This window comes from Athene noctua, chromosome 4 (genome assembly GCF_965140245.1).
Source record: "Athene noctua chromosome 4, bAthNoc1.hap1.1, whole genome shotgun sequence".
NCBI classification, from domain to species: Eukaryota; Metazoa; Chordata; class Aves; order Strigiformes; family Strigidae; genus Athene; species Athene noctua.
The window spans coordinates 65,977,624-66,003,193 of NC_134040.1; the positions used below are offsets into that span (position 1 = coordinate 65,977,624).

General features: G+C 39.3%; 1 protein-coding gene across 3 annotated transcripts in view; it reads right to left on the minus strand.

Annotated features, from left to right (window-relative positions):
* The window catches only part of SH3D19 (SH3 domain containing 19), a 91,445-nt gene that overhangs the window by 54,506 nt on the left and 11,369 nt on the right, over positions 1–25,570 (minus strand). For all 3 annotated transcript variants that reach the window (XM_074905618.1, XM_074905617.1, XM_074905615.1), the window contains exon 2: positions 14,246–14,285. Coding sequence is in view for 2 of the 3 variants with exons in the window: in XM_074905617.1 (XP_074761718.1) it covers positions 14,246–14,285 (40 nt within the window). In the remaining variant the exon portion in view is untranslated. The remainder of the gene's footprint in view (positions 1–14,245; positions 14,286–25,570) is intronic.

The window sequence follows — 25,570 nt, forward strand, 5'->3', positions numbered from 1 at the left end:
AAGCAGCTAAAATCCAGCTGCTCAGCTAATTAAAACAGTTCATGTTGATCAGCATCGGGAAAGCCTTTCAGGAATTGCTCTCTAGCTGTTTCTTCAACCACTCATTTCATATTCATGTGCTTGTCACTGTCATACTTGGGGACCACATTTTAGCAATCAAACCTTCAATTTTAAGGCAGAACACAGGCAGGAAATCAAAGCAGATAATGGAAGCAGAAGATAACATTTCACACTCCAATTCTCACAGCAAACTAGAAGTCATGAGGTTACAACAGCTTCCACACTTAATGATGTCCAGCTTAAATCTTGCAGCTGAAACAGCTCCCAAATTTTTTGTGAATCTGAGTCACTCAACTCATGTGCACTCTGAATTAACTCTTTCCTGATCCAAAGCTAGACACACTAGCCAGTTTTCCTCTGACATTTTCTTTCAGACAATAACCTGAGCTGAACTGCACCTTGCTCCTGAAGATGACTGTATGAACATGCCCATTCCAGAAACGCCTCAGAGCATGATAAAAGTTATTCTTCATTGTATATTGACTGATTTCAGTTCCCAATAAAACATATGTTACAAGAACAGAGAGCTCTGCTTATTGAAGTTTGGCCCTCCTGTAACATCTAAGAATATTCCCCTCTATGCCATCTATCAACATATTTTTACTCACTGTTGTGATAAACGTTCTAGTATGCTTTGAATAAAATTAATAAATGGTATTTATGCTTTAAATACCATTTATTAATGGACCCAGCCAGCAATATATTCAGACACAAAAGTAATGGTTAAAAAACTGAAGGGAAGAACCAGCTACTTCAGATAAAACAGCTGTAAACTGCAGCTTGTTCTGTTGGAAATTCTTTACCATTAAAGGCTATGGAATTTCTGCATTTGCAAACTCCATATGAAAAGTTTGATGGTGAAAGTTGATGGTGCCCTACTTATACAGTTAAACAATACAAAAAAAAGCTTGTTTCTGAAAAATGGTTCTTTGGTTCAATAATTTGCAGTAGCATTTCAGTCAGTAAATCAAAGCCCTCTCTAGCCACTGACAAGGACATTCTGCTTGCTTCATACATCTCTGTACATCAAATACAATCTGCTGGCTGAATGAGCTCCAGAACCTTTGTAACTGACATCACAGATGAATAAAACCTGGTTTAATCATGAAGGATGAGCAGGACAAAGGCATAAAAAAAATCTGTAGATCTGGATCCCCAGGATTCAAGATACCTTTACAGGGCTTTAAGTATTATAAAGTATGGATATTCAGATTTTTTTCAAATATCAGTAGTCTGTGTACTTCATAGAACATGTAAGTGTAGTTTTAAGATTATCTTTAAAGTTTTGTAAAGGGAGAAAGTAGTATGAGAATGTCCTCATATGACCAGAAGCATTAATAATGATTACTAACAAAATAGGTAACACTTTGCTTTACAACAGTATCTTAAATCTGCAAATGAGTTACCTGCAGATCATCAAAGAGAAAAGACTAGGGGACAGGAGGAAAGATTACCCAAAGCAATGAAAAGATGGGTGTATTTCAGCTGGCCTTTTGAAAACAGAGGCTGAGAAGTTCAGGAATAGAAACACAACAGAGCATGGCTCCAGAGAGGAACAAGCAGGAACTACGCATGAGCTGGAGGTAAGGAATCCAGAGAAGAATGCTTGGGTACTTGCAAGCATACAGTCTTGAAAGACTTGAGAACAGTAATCAAACCAAGGGAACAAGGTATAGGTGTTTCTTATTTTTCCTAGATCTGTTTGTTTGCTATGTAAAAAGAACCTGTAAAATATAGGCCCATTTACTTCAACTATTGTGCATCCTTTGAGGAGGAAACTAGTGTATGTATGAGGAAGGAGTTCCTGGGGAATCTTGAGGCACCTTAAGGCCTCTGGCAGATGAGTCTCAATTCCAAGAGACTACCAAATAGCTAAAATAGTATCTGGACCCTGCCCAGTCAGAGATTAACAGCACACAATTCCAGCTCTGAAATACAAAAGCCAGATGTTTGAGAAACATCCAAAATGTAAAGTTCAACCTAAACCCCAGAAATGGGATTACAAGAAATGTTCGATGCTGCTGTGACCTCAGTGCCAAAAAATCAGCTGAGCACCTCTGAGAATTTCAAAGTACAACAATGGTCAATGCTGAGCTCTTTGACAAGTCCCATCTGGTAGGATTTCCATGCTCCTTTAGCCCAATTCAACTTCTTTATAGGCCCTCTGAGTCAAATAAGCAGCGTGAAATGTGCTGGAGTTTAAGCTTTAGCTGAATTAGGAAACAAAAGGAATTTCCTCATTGTTTTAATCACAGATGTATGTTCACAGCAAAGACATTTGTTGTGAAGGGACGGTCTATAAGACAGACGTATTAATACCTATGCATCGAATATAGTGAAGTCTTATATCAGCACTTAAAAACAAGAAACAAAAAACAAAAACCCTTCTTTACTGTACATGTGAACCAGCAGCCAAAAATGTGTGTAGGAATATTACAAGGTCATCCATATAAAGAGACATACTGGCTTCAAACTGACCATTTATATCTAAAAGTAAAATAAAACATTTAAGAAGCAGCACAAGCACTCATTTTCAACCCTCCCATGTTAAAGTCTCACAAAAGTAAAACTATCTTCATGCATGATCACATTTTGTTCCAATGGACTGCTGACTCACACAGTTACACCCAGAATACATGAGGTCCATGAACTTGTAACAGTGGCCCTTACAGAATGCACAGTGCAGAGATATTGTAAAATAAAATCTCATAGCCACACCCTTCACCAGACCTGTCTTTCTGGAAAGTGCCCTGCAGGCAGCTCAGTCAGAGAAATGGCATGTTCGCCTATATACTCTTCCCTTGCCCTTCCTCCAAAAACATTGAAACACTTCCTTTTCTTCTAAACCACAGATATTGACAGAGCTTCTGGTTACAAAATGCAGAAAATGATTAACCAGAAACTTGCACTACATAACAAATCATACATTCATACAACTGTAGGTCTACAATGTTCACCACAGAGTTTAAATATCACCTTAGACTGCAGTCCTTTCTATTCATTCACAAAGATGCAGTAACTCTGAGATTAAGGTCAACTATTCTCAAAAGATACACATCAAAGATTATTTTTGAAGTCTTGTAATTCTGATTCTACAATGATGTAGGTAAGGTATAAGTATATAGGTAAATATAGCTAAAGGTGGTATCTTTGTTAGCCCAGGTTAGGGAAAAACATCCAAGTTTTTACATACTCAAATTCTTTTCCAAGCGTGAAACAGAAGCATCAACCGTAAGAGCAAAACAGATTTTTTATAATCACGCCTACACCCACAAAACCTGCATCTATCCCAAACACACTGCAAAACTTTGATAGACGGGCACAGCACTGAATTTGCTGTAAGAGCACTCAAAATACCTATCTCAACAAGCAAGAGAAGGCCTTTAACTGCTGGGGACACTTCTCCAGTTAAACAGATCTCATCTTTGAGCAAGTCACCATGCAAACATACTACGAGACAACAGGAACTTCCTCTACCCTCAGTCATATACCCTGACTGTCTTACAACATCATGGACCTCAAATTATATGGCAATTCAGTAAATACTGCAGCCTCTAATGGATGGTTATAGCTTGGAAGAACTAATCACTACCATTACCTTATGCCACTCAACTAAATTTAGCTTCAGCAACAAGCACCTTGTAGAAAGGATTGAACCAGACCTTTCCAGAACAACAGCCGTAAGAAATACCTTGCCACAGAAATTGATGCCCCTCCCTAGACTGTAAGAATCTCCCAAACGCAAGGCTCTTCCACATGCTCCTCCATGCACTTCAATCAGCCCACCATATGCCATCCGGTAAATTAGGCAGAGGAAATTAAAGAGCCACAAAGTATCAGGTTCAGCTTACTCAGGCAATTGAAAGAATAGAAAAACCAGGGACCAGGAGGTTTATAACAACCTCTCATATCAACCACTTCACCTCTGACCTCTGACTCTTGATCCCAAATCTTTACAAAGATAGGCTTAGAAAATAAATTTAAGAAAAATAATCTCCAGTGCAGCTTAAAGGCTCTGGATTCAGATAATATAACAGGTAATTTCTCTAACCTCCACTCTCAGTGATGCCCTTAACTCCTAAGGCATTAAATTGTTCCAGTCCTTTTTCTCATGTCAGTCAACAACCTTATCTCCCTCTCCCCTTGCTAACATGCTTCTGGGCCTCCAAAAGTAATAATGACCTTTTACTTAAGACTGCCTAATTGATTAACATGATCTATTTAAACCCAGAACAATGGCATTTTAACTTTCTCAAGAAGCAGCAAAGCTATAGGGAATGACAGCTCAGTCTCTTACACTACAGGACGCAGAAAGCATTATATAAAACTAGCAGACACCAAGTTTGGAAGAGTCAAAGAAGCTTTTCAGCATGCAACATGAGGTTAAGCTGTGGCACTGCTTGCCACAAAACACTATGGGTGCTAAAAGTGTGTATGAATTAAAAGAAAACTAAACCCCATTGAGGGCTATTAAATACAAAGCATCACCTCTCTGAGGCCTTGAGTCAAACAAACTGGATGCTGACAGAATGCTTTCCAATGCGCACTTGTTCTTTCCTTTTTTTTTTTTTTTTCCCTTTAGGTTTCTACTTCACACATAGACAAGGACAGAATAAGAATACTGGAATCGGTGGACTTTTGGTCTGCTCCACAAAGGCCATTTTTATACCCTTAGTTGTCTTTCAGGATGAAAGGAGTGGCCTGTCTGAAAGCTTCACCATTTTTTCCAGTTACTTCAGCTGTTCTAGTAATATAAATCTTAAGATAAAAGGACAAATCTTGGGTTGTTTACTTTAAAGACATTTGAAAATTCTGATTTTCTTTAATATAAAAGTAATCTTGGCAATTTCTATTTAACACCCTTCAAGAACATTAATGATCTTGTTTTGTATCGCCATTTAAGTACATCTGTATTACACTATGCAAAATACCTGTTTAGCACCTGCAGCAAGACAGTTACCATACTAAGAAGCGCATTTTGTGAATTCAAATACTAATAGACATCATTAAAAAAACCTACAAAAGCCAATATGGGAATAGTAATTAAAGGAAATACAGATAACTGTGTCATCATTTCAGATCTGTCCGAGATGGAAAAAAAATATGCTGTTTTTAACAGAAAGCACTGGTAGTCTGTTCATACTATAAAACGTTCATTTGACACAACACACTTCCTTGTCAACAGCCTCAGAAGGACTAAGATAGATTGGGCAAATAAACTTCTGTCCCATACACCTGTAAGGTGTGGTGAGAATGTCTTGCCTGCAGCTGTCGTCATTGTACTTGTCCCATGATACTGTCTTCTTCCTTCCTAGCTGTCCAACATTCACCTGTCAGGAGTGCTACATGCTTTTAGCTATTCACGAACCTAGTGTTTTAGAAGGGGCAGGGGAAACAAGGTAATAAAACAACACAATGGTCTTACAAGCAGTTGCCCAAAAGAAACTCTGTTCTTGGGAGAGGAAGGAAACTTCATGAACCAGTCATAAAATGGTATCAGGATTGTTTGAACTAATACTGTATTAATACTAGATGCTGGTGTGTGAGTGGATGGGGAAGCAGAAGTCCAGATGACAGGGAACAGAAGAATTACAGTAGTAAAACCAAAGCTATTTCTTTCTACTAAGCACACATTCCAAGGAAAAATATTGCTTAATATAACATGAGATCACTGATGTACTTCTTTTGCTTGAACTAGATATTATACTGTAGATCAAAAGAGAGATTTAACAAAGTAATCACTGTTTGTGGTTGGAACACCATGATTAGATTTGGACCTTCTCTTTAATTAGAAGTCAACCTTTGCTCAAGCATCAGGAGATGGGAATATCCACTATACCCAGAACAGATGACAAACCTCTCATAACAACTCTCTCAAGATTAAGATGTGGCTAGGCATACATATAAAGACCATACTTACATGAGTATTTTCCACATTTAGGGTTGTGTGGTTTAATTTCAGTCCTTTGTATCAAGGGACCTGCCCATGACCTGCCTTGGTTGTAGGCTCCAAGGGAACATGACTTTTTGTACCACTGACTATTAGTTCTCTCTTCCTGAAGCTGAAGTAGCTGGAAACAGATGCAAAAGCAGCTCATCCTTGTCTACACTAAGGGCTTAGCATTAGCTCAGCTGAGCTTGTGGTTTATCACATATGGTCAAAACTAGGACAAATCCCACATGTAAACATGGCCTAAACTCAAATGGTGATACTTGCACTGAGCAAAATACCACTTTTGAAAAGCGAAATTTTGTAGCAAAATCAGAAATGCGATGTTTACAAATGACAGAATCGGAGCCTAAAGTACAGCTGTGCAAACTGCACAGTAAGCATTAGACAGAAATACAGTGAGAAGGAAGAAACTAAGAAACTATCAATGTGACAGGCCTCACTAGGGATATTTTTCCCCCATGATGTGGTGAGGAGGCAACTGTAACATGCTTTGAAAGAGTACTTGATCAATCATTTCAATGTTCAGCCTGACAAATCAGGTGCTACTTAAGGTAACCAATTATCTATACTAGAATAATCTGCAGACACCAAAGAATACAATACAATGAAATGACAAAGCAGGTGAGAAGTACAGAAAAAGAGAACAAAAAAAAGGAAGAAGTAACAATCTCTTCTCTCTTGTGCACATCAGAGTAAGAGGCCATGGAAACCAACACAATATAATTGCAAACTGAGCTCTCCCACTCATATTCCAGAGGTGAAGGAAAATGTAGATACTGACCTGAGCCTAGAAAAAATTTACACAAATCCTTAGGGAAATAAACCAAAGCTCAAGTATCAGCTCCAGCACTCTTAAAATATCAACATGAAACTCTTTCAGAGAGAACCAAACTACTACTACTCCTGAGCTCAAGTTTACAACCTGCTCCTAACATATATCCCATAGGCTTCTCTTAGCAGCTCCTCCTTCTCTGTTTTCTTTGAGACTATTACAAATACCTTTGGAAAGAATTTCCTTCCAACCCCCGCTCCCATCCACCAGATGAATTTTATGTGCTATTTGTCATTGACATGACTTGGAGAGAAAAAAATAACAATAATAAAGAAGCAGAATTAAAACCATGACTGATTAATTTGGCCCATCACATGTTACTTATAAACAGAGAATTCTAGTCCTCCCCACATCTTCCATCCATCTCAGAGCTGGGTTAAAAGACAAAGCCATATGGTTGTTTTAAAGAGAATTATTGGCATTTTATAGGGAAAAAGTGAAGGCTTCTCAAAAATGACCTTTAAAAGGAAAGCTTCATGACTAAAAAAAGCTGTGATGTGTAATTGTGTGCTTCCTGAAACCACCTTTTCCAGAACTGAGGTCTATCATGGTTGTTTATGTCCTAGACAATCCTTCTAATGCACAAGGAGGGTAGCCTTCTGTCTGGATGGCCCTCAGTACCTTCTACAGTTCTCTCCTCCAAAAGGTGATGGGACAGTGAAACAAGATGCCCAAAGACACTGAAATTCTTTCAGTGAAGAAGGAGGATGAACCTTTTTCTCTTTATTGCTTCAACAACCATCTCATTCTCAGCATTATTTTCCATTATGAATTAGCCTAAGCACTGGAGAGCAGCCCAGACAACAGAAGGAGTTGTTCAGGGCACCAAAGCAAACAGTCCTTCAAAATTCCCCTTGCAGAAACCAGGAACAGAGCGCTCTTTTATTAAAACAAATCCCTCTTCTCTGTTTAGAAATAAGGAATCTGGAAGGCTAGCTAGGATGTGCCCTTCACAATAACTCTTTACTGCTATCTGTGAGACGAATAGCGAAAAATCCCCACTGCAACAGTGATGAATTGGCGGCATTAAAACAACCACCCGCAGCAACAGTCTCTAGATACCCACACGATCCCTAATTGCCAACAACTAAGCTGAACCCATCTGCCATTTTTTCCTCTGCTCTATCTGTGATTTTTCTTCTCATTTACAGGTAAGTATAAACTGAGCAGGGAAAATTAACATTGCAAAGAACAAATTAAACATAATGATTTATTGTGGCAAAGAAGCTCCCAAAGAAATATGCTGCACAAAATTGCTCCAGCTTATTCTGCTCCCAGGAGGAACATCTCTGACTTGCACAGCACGTGCTGCTGACCAGAAACACATGATAAACAAAGAAAGACACATAAGCAGATTCCAATCACAAGTTTCACGACTTTAAATCCACACTTAACCAGTGGGATTGCACCATGCTCCAAGTGACAGACCAAAATTTAGCTCTCAGAATGAAAAAATTGGAGCCACATGATCCTACTTTTTAGATACCAACAACAAAAGTCACAACACCGTGGTCCTGTGTCCCGTGACAGTCCTGCTTCTAGTTCTGCCATTGATTTATTGTCTGACTTGCAAGAAATCACTCTGCCTCCCTCTGCTGAACCTGCTTCATCTGTAAAGTGGAGACGCAGCTATATTTTTTCCCCGGAGATCAGCCTTCTGATCCAACTAACCACATGAACACTGATAACAGCCCAAAGGAGGGAATGAGATCCTTCCTCCTGGAGTGGCACAGGCTTAGGAGTAGGGCAATTTTGAAACTGCACTCCAAGGGTTTGGGAAGGAGACTAGATACTTATTACATCAACTTCTGACCTACCAGGAGTGTACAAAAGCAGGACATTCCTCTTTTCATAACCTAAAGGTATGATTAGGCTAAGAGTAGCCTGCTACTCCCTAGCCTTAAAAATTGTAAAAGCTAAATAATAAGAATGTAACAGTAAAACAACTGTCATCCCCAACATTTTTTCTACACACAACTCTTCCCTTTCAGATGGAGTGTCAGCAAGGTTCAAAGTCTCAAACTTCAGATCTGTATTACAGTCTATAACACTGGCTGGATGGGCAAAAGTCTGAAATTTTCCTCTGTGGAACAGCTGCATTGACAAGGTAATGCAGACAACTGCCAGTGAACAATCCAAGGCTTTTGAACGGCAGCAATGAGAAACTGTATTTCAGGATGCTTGTGGAAATGAATCTGGTCCTTCTGGATATTAAGTAGTCAGTGTCTGAAGTAAAGAACTAGATTCAGATGGGTTCTTTTGACACTGCCTCCCACAGCATTGTGATCTGGAGCTGAGTTAGTATGAGACAGACAAGCAGCCTATAAGTGGGCTGAAAATAAGGGGTGTTAATCTCTCTCCTGGGAGATTTTCAAGATTTGGCTAGAAAAAAACATCACTGGCCTGATCTAGTGTTAGCATCTTCCCACTATAAGCAAGATGTTTCACTAAATGACCTGCAGAGGTCCCTTCCCACTAACATTTCCACCATTCTGTGATTTCTCAGACCAGAAGCAGCAGTAGCAAAGTCTTTCCATACTGCCCATTTGACTAAAGCACAACTAAGTAGAGGTCTTTGGTAAGGTCACAAGAGCACCTCTCACTCTCTTCAATGCCCAATTCCAATACAGTAGCCTGGATTTTAAATTTATCCAAAACACACAAAAATCTGTTAAGTGACCCACAAAATTAGCAGTGAAATTACTCCCAAGAACAAAATGACTCAAATTGTTAACATGTACAAATGTCAGCAGCAATTTTTGAGAGCCTTCAACCTAGAATCCAGGCTTCAGAGGTTAGGAGCTAGCAAGATTTTTGCAGCAGAAGGAAGGACTCTCATATTCCCCTTCAGATACACAAAGCTGGAATTATTTATGACTGACCACAGACTGACTGTAATGGTTACAATCCAATTACTTTTTGTTTTCTCAAGATCTGTAAAAGCACACTGATTTAACTATAAAGTGAGGACAGTTTCACTATGTTCTCAGGCCTATGCCTTAAGACTCCCTTCATGCTCTGTTAAAGGCTTAAGATCTTAATTAAAAGGTGTCTTTCAGGCTTCACAGATGATCTGGGAAAACATATTCTTAAGATATAGTCAGACCATTACTGAAATATTTATTAAACACAATTTCACAAGATCAACATCATATAGCAGAAGAAACAGAAATGTAGAGAAGCTTTCACTAATGGAATTCTGCTACATAAAAAAACTAAAACCAAAGTAAGATACAAAATACCATTCATAAAAATGGTATCTTGATTTATCAGATCCTCACTAAAGGGATCTGTAGCCCCTTTGATCAGCCACTTCAAGTGCCTCTTTATAAAGGAACAAAGGAAGGGTTGTGTCTATTTGTATTGTTGACTTGATGTATTTTAAATAAAAAAGCCCATTTTAGTTCAATCAAATGAAGGCAACCAGCTGTAAAAGAACTTTAGCACATTACAGCAGGCAGACTATACGGCAGTAAAATCTAGAATCTATTTCTAGAAATGAACTAATTATTTTCTTCCCCCTCTCCATTTTGAGGGCAAGCTTTCACAGTAGACTCCTAGGTTTTAAAAATAAAAATTTCTTACTTGACTTCAAGTGATTGATGCTACTAAATCTCTCAGTAAACTGTTGCAGTGTTTAGATACCTTCGTCCTCCCATCTCCAAGGTCAAGGCAACGACAATGAATTATATCACATCACAAGACTGTGTTTCAGGAGTTTTTGATCTATAATCCTTATCCCAAAGGGAAAAAAAAGCATAATGAAATTAATTTCTCATGTTCAGGGATTAACTGCAAATATATGGATGCCTGAAATCTTCTATTCTATTACTATCATACAATTTTCAGTTTGAAAACATTTAGATACATAAGACTAAAGGGTCTATTTCTTTTGACCTAATTGACCTGTGTTATAGCAGTGCATGACCTGAAGCTATCAGAGCCAAGAGTATGCGACCTGACAGCAAAATCAAGGAACACTGATAATTACAGATCACTGTTACCAGTACAGACATATTTTTAATACTGTCTGAAATATAACAATTGAGGGATGTTTAGTATTAGGTCATGAAATAAAATTGTTAACTTGTTAAAAATTTAATGTAGCAATATTTATTATTTGGATTCAGAGAACATCTGTTTTGATCTTACTAATGTGCTAATATTTAACAAAAAAATCATTATGGAGCAGTACATGAAAAAGATATCCACAGGCCCTGTTCTGCTACTCCTCACTTTAGATAAAGTCACCTGCAAGGCAGATGGCTGCTAAATGCCAAAAGAGGCAAAGGATAGTGTATTAATGCACATTTTGTAAGCATCATCTATCCCTTCAAACCATAACCTATGGTCTTTGGTTCATCCACTCCCCAAATTTCTTCCCAGGTTCATGCTAGATCCCAGTATCACCACTCAGAATACTCCACCTTCCTGTAGCATTTCTCCCATAATAAACATTTGATAAGCTAATAACAAAATCAGAATATTTGTCAGAGTTTTTGATACCACTATAAATATGTTTCACCCTGCATTATCTAAATGGCACCATCCTATAATAAAAGGAACTATATTAAAGATCATTTATACACTGTTCTATCTAGAAAAGTTTTTGTATGTGCATCTCATTGCAAATTAATTGTGTCCTAGCTATGTTTTAAAACTGTTCCTGTTTCACTGTATAGGAGGTCTTCAGAAGACTAAAGAACAAGCTGATCTAAAAATACACAAGAACATACAAGAACATGGTATTGGAAAGGACAAGCTTTAGACCCCTGCAATCACAAGAAATATTGTCATGTTATCTTTCAATTAAACTCTGTTCCAGACTAGAACTTAACCTTACAGACCCTGAGGAGTTGCTGGTGGTGTTTGGGTGCTTTTTGTCTCTTCTTATCCTGGTGTTCCATATTTGTGATTAGACTGGACAGACTTCTGAGCAAGATCTCACCAGGGCTTTGCACAAAATAAAACTTCTACTTCTCTGGCTCTCTCTTTAAAACATCTACACTCACTATTTCATCTTAGGATATCTACCTTTCTTAAGGATCATTGCATAGGCCTTCATCTGGTCACCTAGTGTCCTCATGTCCACCTCCATTATTTTATAGTAATTCTATTGCAGAAATTCTTGTTACTAGACCTTGAGTGCAAGTACAAAGACCTACAGGGTCATTTTTGTTCCACTTTAGATCATGAGAGGGATGATGTGCTTTTAAGAGACGCATCCCACAACATGCAGCTTAAGGAAAAAGTAGACAAGATGCCTTTGAGCTACTGTATTTTCTCTTTCCCTTGTCATGAGCTGCCCCCGGAGAGGAAAGTGTCATGGGTATAGTAGCTCATCACAAAAATGGCACAAGCCATAAAACTGTCCATAGTGGAACTCAAACAGCTCTGAAATGCTGCCCGTGTTACAAGAGAAGTATGCTTTGCACTTTAATTAAGTCTTGCATACTTCACTATTTAGTTTTCCCTCAGTTCTTACAGCAAGGGGCTCTGGTCTTCAAGTGGCTGCAGCTCCTTTCCCAGACATGACATGGCCAGACTGGGCCAATTTTTCACCAAAGGTTTATGCTTCCAACTATATAATGAGAGACGAAACACAGAGTGTAGCAGTATCAATTAACTGAGTATATCATCTAAGTAAGACAGGCTGCTCCTGCTCTAGCCTAGGAGCAGCAGAGATACATGCACTAAACCACACTACCCTTTAAACAATGACTTTTGTTCCTCCTAGATCATACTGGAAAGCAGAACTATCATGAGATGAAGGCCAGTGAGATTGGGAAGGGCAGCAGAAGATACATAGATATGGTTAGAAAGCACATCCCTACTGACAGGAATGAAAGACTATTGAAAGTTGCATTTTTCTCAACATTATGAGCAACCTACTTTATACTGTTAATTTTTCTGTGCTTTTGACATGAGAATTTGGAACCTGTAACTCAGACAATTTAGGACACTATTTTATTGTCAGGGCTGGTCCACATTTGAAACTCCAATTCCATGGAGAAAAATCTGAAGTTTTACTTTGCTTTTGATTCCAAATTAGAACTTCTAAAATAGAATCCAGAGCAAAAAGGTACTGGTGAGAAAGACCAGTCAGAAGAGCAGGGAACAGACTGAAACTGTTTCAACCTTAAACTAAACATTCTGATAAAACTAGATTTCCTTTTGATGATTTGGATTTATTTGACATTATTGTAATACGATACGATCTAATCAAAGTTAAAACATGTAGACTGTAACTGCATCATTTTATGGAAAAAAGTTTTTAATTATAAAAGGAAATAGAGTAATTGATGTTTTAAGTAGATACAAGTAATAAAGGACAAAGGCAATACTCCCCTGCAACTTAAACACACTGCTGGAAACAGCCACAATGCTGTTGCAGATATGGGAGGGAAGGGCAAAGCATCCTCCCTTCCATCACATCACACAGTAGATACAACGCACCAACTGTGCTTTAAGAAGAGCCTACAGTTCCCTCTGTTCATGTAGCCGTAAAAGCTACCCCACTGTACTGTAAAAATTTAACAAAAAGAAAATCAGACTGTAAAAGCCAAATTAAAAGGTCATGTCATGTCAGAAGGCTGGACACGAGGGGCATCCTTTGGAAAGGCTTTTCACAAAGGAGCAGGAGAGCCAGTGTTAGCTAGGTTCTATCACTTTACTTCATTAAAATCCCATTATCCGCCACAGGATATGGATGAGATCCTATTCCCTGGTGGAGAATTGAGAGGGAGAGTTTGGAAATAAGGCAAAGGAGAAAGAGAATTTGAAAAAAAAAAAATAGAGTCTAAGAAGGACAACTAGAGAATATTCTTTAGCTTAAGGGAAAATATGGCCTTGCAAATCAATAGCTTAGAAGTTCATGGCAACTGCTGATGGAAATTCTAAATAAACACAGAATGTTTGTGCCTGTGTGTGTTTTGTTTAATACATTTTGTTGGCTTCTCTCAGTTATGAAACCTTAGGTATGATGGGATCAGAGTTAATGGAATAAATAATAACGTATTGCTCTTCTTGACTGAACTAAGAATTACTTTCCTTGATACAGAAGCAGTCCAAGGAAGTAAAAGCCATGAGGGCTTCTGGTCTTAAACCAGTTTTACCAAACAACCTTGTACATGATACATACACAAGCCTCTGGATTTTAAGTGCACACAATTACAGTGTTGTATGCCCTCTTAATTCCTTGGAAAATTTTGCCCATAAGGAATATAAAATAATTACCTTTAACACAAAGTTATTTTGGTATTTCATTACTGTTACCAAAACAGAAATAGAAGAATGGCGTTTTTATTTTTCTGGCAAATTTCCTAGTTCATCCCATAAAAGGAAAAATTAAGGAAAAAAGGAAAAGAAGGGAAGAATAAATACAGAAATACGATTCTTACCCTGAAGAGCGGCAGTCTGGTTTATTTCGTTCAGAGCGATCTGTGAGAAAGGAGGCATAATATCAGCACAAAAGTTGGATGTTCTTTAGCAATACTAGTACAGAAGTCTTAAAAGAACTGTGACACTGTATGACTAGCAAAACCAAAAGCTGATTCTGTTATAAAACTGTTTTTTCTGTACTGGACTACTCTGCCTGAGACCAAGTAAAATTACTGCAAGTTTAACGTTTGTTAAAATTCCTCTACTCAAAGCACAGTGTATTTAATATTTTGTATTAATGCTTTGGAAGCTTCCCCTCCCTTTAGCTGAAATGAACAGCACTTTAGTTTAGGATAAAAATAAGGGAGAGGGAAGAGGAAAAAGAAAAACCACAGATTACTCAGTGCAAAAAAATCATTCCATGAATCACAGCTGGCAGAGTTCCCTGACAGGATGGGAGAAAAATCAGCAGTTGGTTGCAGCAACATCTGCAAATACACTGAATCCAGTGCAGCCCCATCATTAACTGTTTAACTTCTGTCTGTTCTAGTTACTGAATCTTTTTGCATTTTTAGCAAGGGTTTTGTTTATCCTGTATTTCAAGTAGTTTGTTTGCACTAATGAGATTGACTCGCAAATAAAAATCTACACAGTACAATCATATCAACTCAGGTAAGCTTGTTTTGCTGGACAATTTATCTGTTGCTAAAGCGATCTCTAGATAATTTCTAACAGGTTTCTTTATTTTGAAAGATCTGATATGCAAAGAAAATATAAAATACTTCTAATAGCTAAGATTATCATACAAGTATTAGTAAATAACTGTGTTACTAGAATTCATAGTTATATTGTAAACCCAGAATACCTCTCATTGCATGACTTTTGAACTACCTGAAAGAAGCAATTGAGATTTATGTCCTCCTAAAATACATATATTCTAAAATTAGGGAGGCTTTTCATTATTTATTACTAAAAGATCCACTATGCAATTAGAAGGATATTCTTACAGCTATATATCATCTCCACTAACCATGGTATTTTTGCTTTCGATTCCATCTGTGTGTATTTTAAACAGAAAGCTATTTTTCCTATGTTAGTAAACACTTTTCAGTAAAGCTTGTCTATACAGAAGAATAAGAATCTTCCTTAAAAAATTTCCCTACTCACAGATCACATTTTTTACCTTAAAGCTCTGCATTTGAAGTCAAAATTCTTTTAATAGCACACATTTGTTTGTGTAGTTTTATCTCATGTACAAAGAAATATTTTCCTCTCTGAGTTTTATGTGCTCATTTGGTTATGTTTTCATTACAATGGTAAAAAATTATTGCATGTCAACAGTGCTCAAAGAAGTATTAATGCTTTTTCCATCCATAGGTGCTCCTATTGAGCTGTCATAGTCACACAGTGTATAATTTATTGTGTTTCTGACTCACAGTGATCTCCATTTCATCACACCATGTGATATTCTGTTAGAAACAGCAGGGTATAGCTCAAACCAGAGTTGCAGCAACAGTTGTTCAAACACACACAGAAAGGCTCCTTCCACCCTTATCATTTGCTCATGTAAGCTCCTTACCTGCGAGCACTGAAAAAAATAAGGGAGAACTTCCTACTGAAATCTGCCTGCCATCTGTTGCTTGTTATTAGTGTTCCCTGTTATGTATGCAGCCACAGTCTAACAGTATCCAGACAAAATCTTCCCAAGATCATGTGAATAAACCAGTGAGAAGGAATAAAAGGAGTCAGAGCACATGTAAACAGAGTGTCTGGGAGCTCTGCCCCTCAGTCCACATCCAGTCAGCAGATCCACCACAGCCTGGCCTCACTGCTGCAACCTGCTCATTCAGGAAATCAAAGCAATTCCCTTTCCCCTTTTGTTTTATTGGAATGCTGAAATAGAAAATACTACCTCTGTTTTTACACATTTTATTTACTGCCAAACTTAGTAAAAGCACACCATCCATATGCACACTGGTTTTACTAAAAAGAACAAAGAGAAATGTAATCATGAAATGTGATAACGGAAATGTGATCAGGAAATACTAAGAGTTCTCTATACTTAGAGAGGCCAGGAGAGGACACAGCAGAACTGACATCCTGGACTTCCAAAGGGCTGACTGTCTTCTTTAGGCACTTGCTTGACAGAATCCCTTGGGAGATGGTCCAGAAAGGTATAGGGGTCCAGGAAAGCTGGGCACTCTTTAAGAGGGAAGGAAGTCTTAATGGCTCAGGAGGAGGTGGTCCCTGTAAGAGAAGCTGGCGCCAGAGGAGACCACTCTGGCTGAACAGGGAGCTCTGGCTGCAACTCAGGGAGAAAAGGAGAGTTTACGGCCCTTGGAAGAAGGGGCTAGCCACACACAGTGATTACAAAGAGGCTGTGAAGCTATGCAGAGTGGAAATCAGGAGGTCTAAAGACCAGCTAGAAATGAATCTGGCTTCAGCAATCACAGAAAACAAGAAATGTTTCTATGTCAACAACTAAAGACAGACCCAGGAGAGTCTCCATCCCCTGCTAGACGCAGGGGGAAACATGGCAACAAGTGATGAGGAAAAGGCTGGGGTGCTTAATGCCTTCTTTGCCTCAGTCTTTAATAGCAAGACTAGTTGTGCTGAGGGAATCCAGTCTCCTCAGCCAGAAGACAGAGACTGGGAGAACAACCCCCCACAATCCAGGAGGAAACAGTGACCTGCTGCATGACATAGACACACACAAGTCTATGGGACCAGATGGGATACACCTGAGGGTGCTGAAGGAGCTGGCTGGGGTGCTCGCCAAGCCGCTTTCCATCATTTACCAGCAGTCCTGGCTGACCAGGGAGATCCCGACAGATTGGAAATTGGCCAGTGTGATGCCCATATATAAGAAGGGGCAGAAGGATGATCCAGGAAATTACAGGCCTGTCAGCTTGACTTCGTTGCCTGGGAAGCTGATGAAGCAGCTCATGCTGAGTACCATCACACAGCACATGTGGGACAGCCAGGGGATCAGGCCCAGTCAGCATGGGTTTATGAAAGGCAGGTCCTGCTTGACAAACCTGATCTCCTTCTACGACAGGACAGCCTGCTTATTGGATGAGGGAAAGGTTGTGGATGTAATTTACCTTGATTTCAGTAAGGCCTTTGACAGAGTTTCCCACAGCATTCTTCTGGTGAAGCTGGCTGCTTGAGGCTTGGATGGGCACACGCCTTGCTGCATAAAAAACTGGCTGGATGGCCGGGCCCAAATTGTTGTGGTGAACGGAGTTAAATCCAGTTGGTGGCCGGTCACGAGCGGTGTCCCCCAGGGCTGGGTTTTGGGGCCACTCCTGTTTAACATATTTATTGATGATCTAGACGAGGGGATCGAGTGCACCCTCAGTCAGTTTGCAGATGACACCAAGTTGGGTGGGAGTGTTGATCTGCTCGAGGGTAGGGAGGCTCTGCAGAGAGACCTGGACAGGCTGGAGCCATGGGCTGAGGCCAACTGGAGGAGTTTCACTAAGGCCAAATGCCGGGGGCTGCCCTTGGGCCACAACAACCCCCAGCAGCGCTACAGGCTTGGGGAGGAGTGGCTGGAGAGCTGCCAGTCAGAGAGGGACCTGGGGGGGGGGTTGATTGACAGCCCGATGAACAGAAGCCAGCAGTGTGCCCAGGTGGCCAAGAAGGCCAATGGCATCCTGGTTTGTGTCAGCAATAGCATGGCCAGCAGGGACAGGGAAGGGATCTTACCCCTGTACTCGGCACTGGGGAGGCCGCCCCTCAATTCCTGTGTTCAGTTTTGGGCCCCTCACTACAAAAAGGACATTGAATGACTCGAGCGTGTCCAGAGAAGGGCAACGAAGCTGGTGCAAGGTCTGGAGCACAGGTTGTACGAGGAGCGGCTGAGGGAACTGGGGGTGTTTAGTCTGGAGAAGAGGAGGCTGAGGGGAGACCTCATCGCCCTCTACAGCTCCCTGAAAGGAGGGTGCAGAGAGCTGGGGATGAGTCTCTTTAACCAAGTAACAAGCAATTGGACAAGAGGTAATCGCCTCAAGTTGAGCCAGAGAAGTTTTAGACTAGATGTCAGGAAGTATTTCTTTACAGAAGGGGTTGTTGGGTGTTGGAATGGGCTGCCCAGGGAGGTGGTGGAGTCCCCATCCCTGGAGGTGTTTAAGAGTCGGGCTGACATAGTGCTGAGGGATATCGTGTACTTGAGAATGGTCAGTGTGAGTTTAATGGCTGGACTAGATGATCTTCAAGGTCTTTTCCAACCTAGATGATTCTGTGATTTTGTGAATCCTACAAGCATGCAGTTAGCATTTTAAAGTAGAAATAAAACCTGCATCTATTTAAGGTTATTGTGGACTTAATCTTTTAAATTTGATTTAGTATCAAATGCAACAAGAGACTCTTAAATATCCTTAAAGTTTGCAATTCTAGATGCTGTTTTGGCATTGCATACAGGCACCAAATCAAGTAATGTCACACACCTCTAGAATATGAAAGCCCAGAAGAGAAAGGCTTTTTTTTTTTTTTTTATAAACACATATGCATGCAAATCCCATTCCTGCATTCTGGAAGCAAATTTTTGGCTTGCAAAAGTTGGGTCACAAAGATGCATGCCCACAGCTGATTCTCTTTTACTCTATACATGTTACCTCAACAAGTGAGATTGCTCTTTATAATATTTTCTAACAAGCAGGAAGACCCTATAGACATAAGGATCTGAAAATCAAATCCTGCCCTACAGATTTTCCTCTATATGAAAAACATAAATTGCTAGAAAACATTTCAGAACATGAGGTCTTTCTAGCACAATACTGTATATCCTTCAATTCTAAACTCTGGAAGCCAAACCAGCATGTCAGATTAGAGCAAACATTGAACATTTGCTGGACTAGAATGCACGGTGAACAAACAGGGTAGTCTGCTCTCCAGCATGGGAGATTTACAGGAAAAAATTCCACTTCCAGTGACAGATACTGCCTTCCAGACACAAGCTTCCACAGATGAGATACAAGTACTGCTCTCCCTATCGTTGCGTTGCTAAAGTAATACAATTCTTTACTGTCTATGTAGCTGTAGCTAAATAGGCTAGATAACTGGATCATTTGATTCCAAGTTTATTTTGGTTAATGAACTATTGCTGAAAATCGGTATCATCTCCCTAACCTGAGAGAGAACAGTATGTAGTCTGGGCTTTGTACTAGCATGGCAGATCTGTTCTCAACACACTGACAACTACCCTAGAGGTGGTGTGGTGCTATTACCCCTTCAATTTTACTATGGCAGATTTTTCCAGATAGTTAGATAGCACAGATACAAACCACAGAGATGGTTCTGCAGGCAGAAAAAAATTCTTTCTGCCTGTCCTCCAATCCACAATTCACATAGCCAGAGACTTGTAGACTCTCAGTCCAGGAGAACTGACCATACTTCAACCTCCCAGAGTCCATGCTTAAAGAGATTTTCTCCACTGCATACTAGCATCTACTCTTTACAAAACCTTTGCTGCACTTGGACAAATACAGCCAGCACAGGAGATATAGATTATCCTTGTTCAGCAGCAGGACACAGTATAAGAAGTCAAGGAGCTGGCAGGTAGAGCAGATAAGGTGGAAGAAGTCAGACACTCCTAGCTGAGACTGGGAAAACTGGGGCCAAGTATTAAGCACTGCAGAAGAATCAAGGAAAACATTAGGACACAAAGATCTGCTATTCATACCACAACTGTTTGGCAAATCTAGTGCTTATTTACAAAATCATGCTGTGTGTATTTCATCAATAGCATGGACACGTTCTGCCTTTTTTCAGCATTGAGATGGAGCAGCATACAGAAATGCCACGTTCCAGTTGCTTTTAGAAACAGTTGTTTCTTTAACTGGTGATTCTCTTACCCTTCAAGCATGGGGAAATTATCTTCTTTGTTTGTTTGCTTTTAATATGAGAGAATAGTTTTTCCTCTCAAGGAAAATACAAACATAACCATCATGAGAAAAATAACTGACTCAACATTATTTCAGTTGCTCCACAAACTCAGAATAGCTTAAGTTTTTGCCCAAAAGACCACGAAAGCAGAAAACAATAGCATTTAAGGCATTCACTTTTGTCTCTGAAAGACAAGGAAAGAAAAGGAAAAAGACAACTCACACCAAACAAGAGCCATTGTTTATCCTCTGTTTATTTTGCAAGCTTCTTCAAAGTATCTTGTTGCTAAGAGTGATTTCAACTGAAAAGCGTGCTCTCACTAGAAAAAAATGTAAGTATAAACATGAAATGTTGTTGAAAAATGAATGGAAAGTTAACACACATTCTGCCGCTTTGGACTTGAAAAGCTGCTGGGAAACTTCCAATGCAACTACCTCTCAAGGTAGGTAACTTCGTACTCTCAACCCCACCCCAGAGCTTGATCTCTTCTAAAAGCTGAATTGGCTGAAGGGAACAAAGGGGGGAAGACATCATTTCCATTTCTGGAAATAATGGATTTTTCATCCTAATTATGGGTCTTGAACTCAGCAGCCACCAGAGGGGGCAGGACATGATAACACTCTTCAGGAAGACCTGAAGTTAGAGCAACTAGCTGTCCATCTCTGCTGTTTTTAAGCCCCTGATGGCACAGCAGTAGTTTCATAATGAAAAGTAGCATGAGATGCTTATAAAAATACTTCTGTAACAATGGCAAACCTCTAGATAAACCAGGTAATGGGAACAGTGGGCTTTTAAGCAGTGCTGGCAACAGTAAAATACTAAATATATATAGAGAAGACATACTCTCAGGATAGGCAATTGCTGAAAGAGGCTGTACAATCTGCCCTAACCTGAATGCATTAATCCCCAATGAGCATACTTTTGTAAACTCCCAGGCCTTAACAAACCTGGATGCTGAGATCAATGCAGCACCTTTCCAAGGCATCATGTAGAAATGCGACGGCTCCTACCACTGTTTTAACAACATGTATCTTGACTACTACACTGCTGATCACAACTAAATGGTGCAACAGCCCCTGTTAGCCAACCGCATTAGATCAAGAGCTTTAAATTTCCATTTCAAATTGCCAATATAGATGGGGCCCTCACTCAAACTAAACCCCACATTTTCTGGGAAAAAGATCTGCATTTGTGTAGGATTTTCAATGCTAGTTGTCTTCCATTCAGTTAAGGCACACTGTGGCTCACAGTGACTCTTCCTTTTTAGCACTTCTCTCAGGTAAAGAGCAAGAGAAATGCAGATGAATTCCACTGTATAGAATCTACAATAAATTTCACTCAATTTTATTAGGAACTGCTATACAACAAGCCCCATAAACCTGAACATTTATTTATGTATTTTAGTATCGTAACAGCAGAGTCCCTTATCAGTTGTTTAAAACGCAGAAGGCTCAAGGAGATATTGAGAGGCTTGGAAGAAACTTTTTTCATTTAGTTTATGTATAGCTTTCCCTTTACTCCAAAAGGCTACAAAACCAGGACACACTCAAAAGTTTATAATTTTAAAAGCAGACAGTTTATATATTTGCTTTAAATTCTACAGTACTGCTCAATTCCACAGCAGCACATTGCAGGAAAGAAAAATACATTATAGTCCCCCCAAATGAAATTACACCAGTCTGTCATTTTTAATACTAACAGTAGCCGAGACCTGTAAGAACAAGGCATTCCTGCAGTTTTTTATACTTGGAGTAATATGCTTTTTTCCCCACTCTTAAGCACGACTGATATATGACTGGGGGGTACCTCAACGCATATGTAAGAACACACTGAAACTCTGTGGTTAAGTATTTAACCTTGAAAACTACTGACCACCATAAAGCTTATAATTATCCAAAGACCATATTCTTTAAATTGCTGAAGAGATTAACAATAAGCTATAGTCACCTTTAAAGTCTTTTGTGCACCTGTACAATATATAAGTGAAAAAAGAATTTATTGGACAACAGAGACCACATTTGCCAGTGCTACATTTGCTCCTGATTTGTTTTTGAGACTCTGAATTTCCATCCCCTCATTCTTGCTCTTATATTACTCCTGCATTGCAACAGCAGAAGTGTGCATGCATTAGTGTGAACATACACATCTGGTTAGGAGTGGGGCTGATGCAGATACAAGAGAGAAAGTAAAAAGTCTGTGTAAACTCTCACCCCTTCTCAGAAAGGTCCATGTTACAAGAACCCAGACCAAACTCAGCACTGGGAACTGGTCTTGTTCTCAGGCCGTGAATGATAAACAAAGTATATAAGCAATCAAATATACACAGCATATTGCATATGTTACCACACATGCACCTTCTAAATTTCCTTCTTAAATGTGTGGTAGAATATAGTTGTTTCTAAAGCTCTTTTTTCAAGAAATGAGGACTGCTTAAAGTACAAATCCCCATCTTCGTCCGAGACATCCCAGCTGATCGGTGCAATGTAGTTCTTAGGTTATGTACTTCAGGTACAAGCAGGTATCTGCACACTGCTAGAATCACAGTGGAAGCTACTCAAGACAAGTCCTGCTACTTAATTTTTTCGATGTTTCATGATGAAAATACCAAATGACTCAACTTTTTGATAGACAAAAGATTTATAACCACAAAATACCTTCCTCTCTAGGCATTTCAGAAATGTTAGATCTACATTTCAGAAAAACTTTTCTCTAGTGTTGCTAGTATTGCCTGTAAAAGGAAATAATCTTTCAAGAGCATGCTACTACCTCCTTCTTCCCTAAGCAAAGATTCAGCATGCCTGTAGAGGTTCTGCATATTCCTCAACTAGATGACAGAGCTCAGTCTCACAGTATGGTATGTCTGCCTGCCATAGGGTGCTGATACACAACATGCAATAAATGCAATAGTTAGACATGTGTAATAAACTAGTGGTTCCTACACTGTATTAACAGAGCATCATACACCATATTCAAGATCCCAAAGTATTCAATTATTTTGCTCCTCAGGGATCTGCCCTGCTTGTGGACCAGCACATTCAGCATCAAAACAGCTTCCAGATTTGAACACTTGTGTGTAGTTACTTACCTGTCAAAACATAACCCTTGCCACACTAATTTAGGGCACACTCCATGCCTGGAGACCTAAAATATGCACAGAGAAATAGTGGTGCTGAGTGACTGAGCCAATTACAATAAAAGGTTTTCTAAAAATAATATTAAAAGAACCATTTTCTTTAAGCCTCCTAGAGGGCATTTGGCTTGTTTGTTTTGGATTTTTTCCTGTTAAATGACAGTTTCCTAAACTTGTGCATTCTTGGCCACAGGCAGGATAATCTGAGGCTATGACAGCAGGGGATATCAATTCCACCATTTAAGCAATTTCCTTTGACCTAGACAGTACAAAGCCATGTGCTGTAGAAACAACCTTTGTTGTATATATTTCAGATAATTATTTACAATTTTTGAAAAATTGTGACCTACCTTATTAGTTTCAAAAGATGAAATCTAACCCTAACCCTTCCCTGCCAACCCAACAATCCTGTCCCATTGGGCAATTAAAAGTTTTCTGAATTTGCTTACCCGAAACAATATGTTTTGATTCTTGAGATGGCAAACCTCAACAACAAATGTCTCCAGTGAAATCTTATGCATTATGCACTTGGAAGTTGTCTCGTTTAATGTGTGCGAGACATGGATTCACAATAACAAAACAGCAATATCAGCAGAAAATATTCCCACTTCTGTATCACAGGAAACTAATTCAGCTTTAAAACAAACAAACAAACAAGAAAAAGCCTCTCGATTATTTCATCCTGTGAAGCCACTGACAGCAATAGAGATGTCACTGCTTCCAATTTGGGAATTAGACATTATGGTGAGTGCAACTAAGTGCATAGGTCTGCACTTTGGGAGGAATTTGGAGACTGGGGGGATGAAATGACACAGAGAGAAAGAGAATTACTTATTAAAAGATTGTAACACACTGAACCATAAAAGAGCAGCCACTATAAGAACAAAAGAAATGTACCAGGCAAATAACAATATTTATTTCTCTTAAGATATCACTTAATACTTAATAGCTTGTTCTTAGAATATTTTGTGGTCCCTTGTCACTGTTTATGATGAAAGAATCCCAAAACTGTTTACCCAGTCCACATAAAGACACTTAACGAGAGAACGTTCTTTATTGCAAGTACTGATTTTCTATAGAAGTGCATTTGAAATCAGCCTATTAACAAAATATTTTCCTCCAGTGACATTGGCAATTCTGCCCAACAGTCACACAGAAATACAAAATTCTGGTAAACTAAGTGTAACAACTGATTCTCACATACATTGTATTTTTCTTAAGTATCACAAAATGGATTATTCCCAAAAAGATCTCTTGCACTTTATCATAAAACAAAGATGACATGATCCAGAAACATCATAAAAGGGATTAATGGAAAAGTGTAAAAAATTGATTTGTTTAATAATGTTGGTACATACCAATAAATAGTTGGAAACTCAGATAGTCCTCATCCATTAGCACTGAGCCCATGCTTAAAAGTGCAACTCTAAACTAGAATCCCACAGAACAGGAAGCTCAGCACTTGTCTATTTTTGAAACATGTCATATTTTAATGTATATTCTTTGACAACATGGACATCAGCATCTAAAATTAATTTTTTAAGATGTGAGTCAGCTGGTATTATGAAAATATTTTACTGAGGTGTGATACGAGTTTATCCACATCCACTCCAAGGTAAGCATTAAACATATACTAAATCCCCTTTAAGGTACCTCAGACTCCTTCATTACTGGTGTTATGTGTGCATATAAATCTACACGTGTGCCCTTTGGTCCCTGCGGACCATCCTGACCAGAAGTCACCATATACAGCTGGATTCCTTGCACTGTATGTTCACCTCAAGCAGAAAGCACATCTGTGCAGTAAATCTGATCACTGTGTAGCCACATCTTTTGCATCAGCCTGGTCCATAGGACAGTGAACAGACTCATCTGACCAACTAAATTAGGGTCTTACTACAACTGGAGATAGGGAGTTGAAAGGGGAGCTCAGTTCAAACAGTGGGAGAGCATTAGAAGTCCCAGGTAATCAGTAACAGCACCGACAAGCAGAGGATTACCGAGGAAGGCCATGGGTCCTTAGTGACTGTGAGAAGGACAGAAAGACGCAGTCTCTGGGCACCAGTGCCATTACCTTCTTAACACAGGTTCACTTGCCTAACCAGCGGGAAACATACATATATTCTCCCAAGCTCCAAAAGAGAAGAAAATAATTATGTTTTATAAAGAGGGAAGACAGGATGTAAAAAGAGAGGGACAACAAGTAAACGGTAAGTTGCAAAACAGAAACACCATGTGCTGTGATGAAAAAGAGGCAGGCAACCCTTCCAGAGCACAGGGCTTTTATACCACTTTCTAAGAACTTCAGGAATGCTCAGCAAAAAAT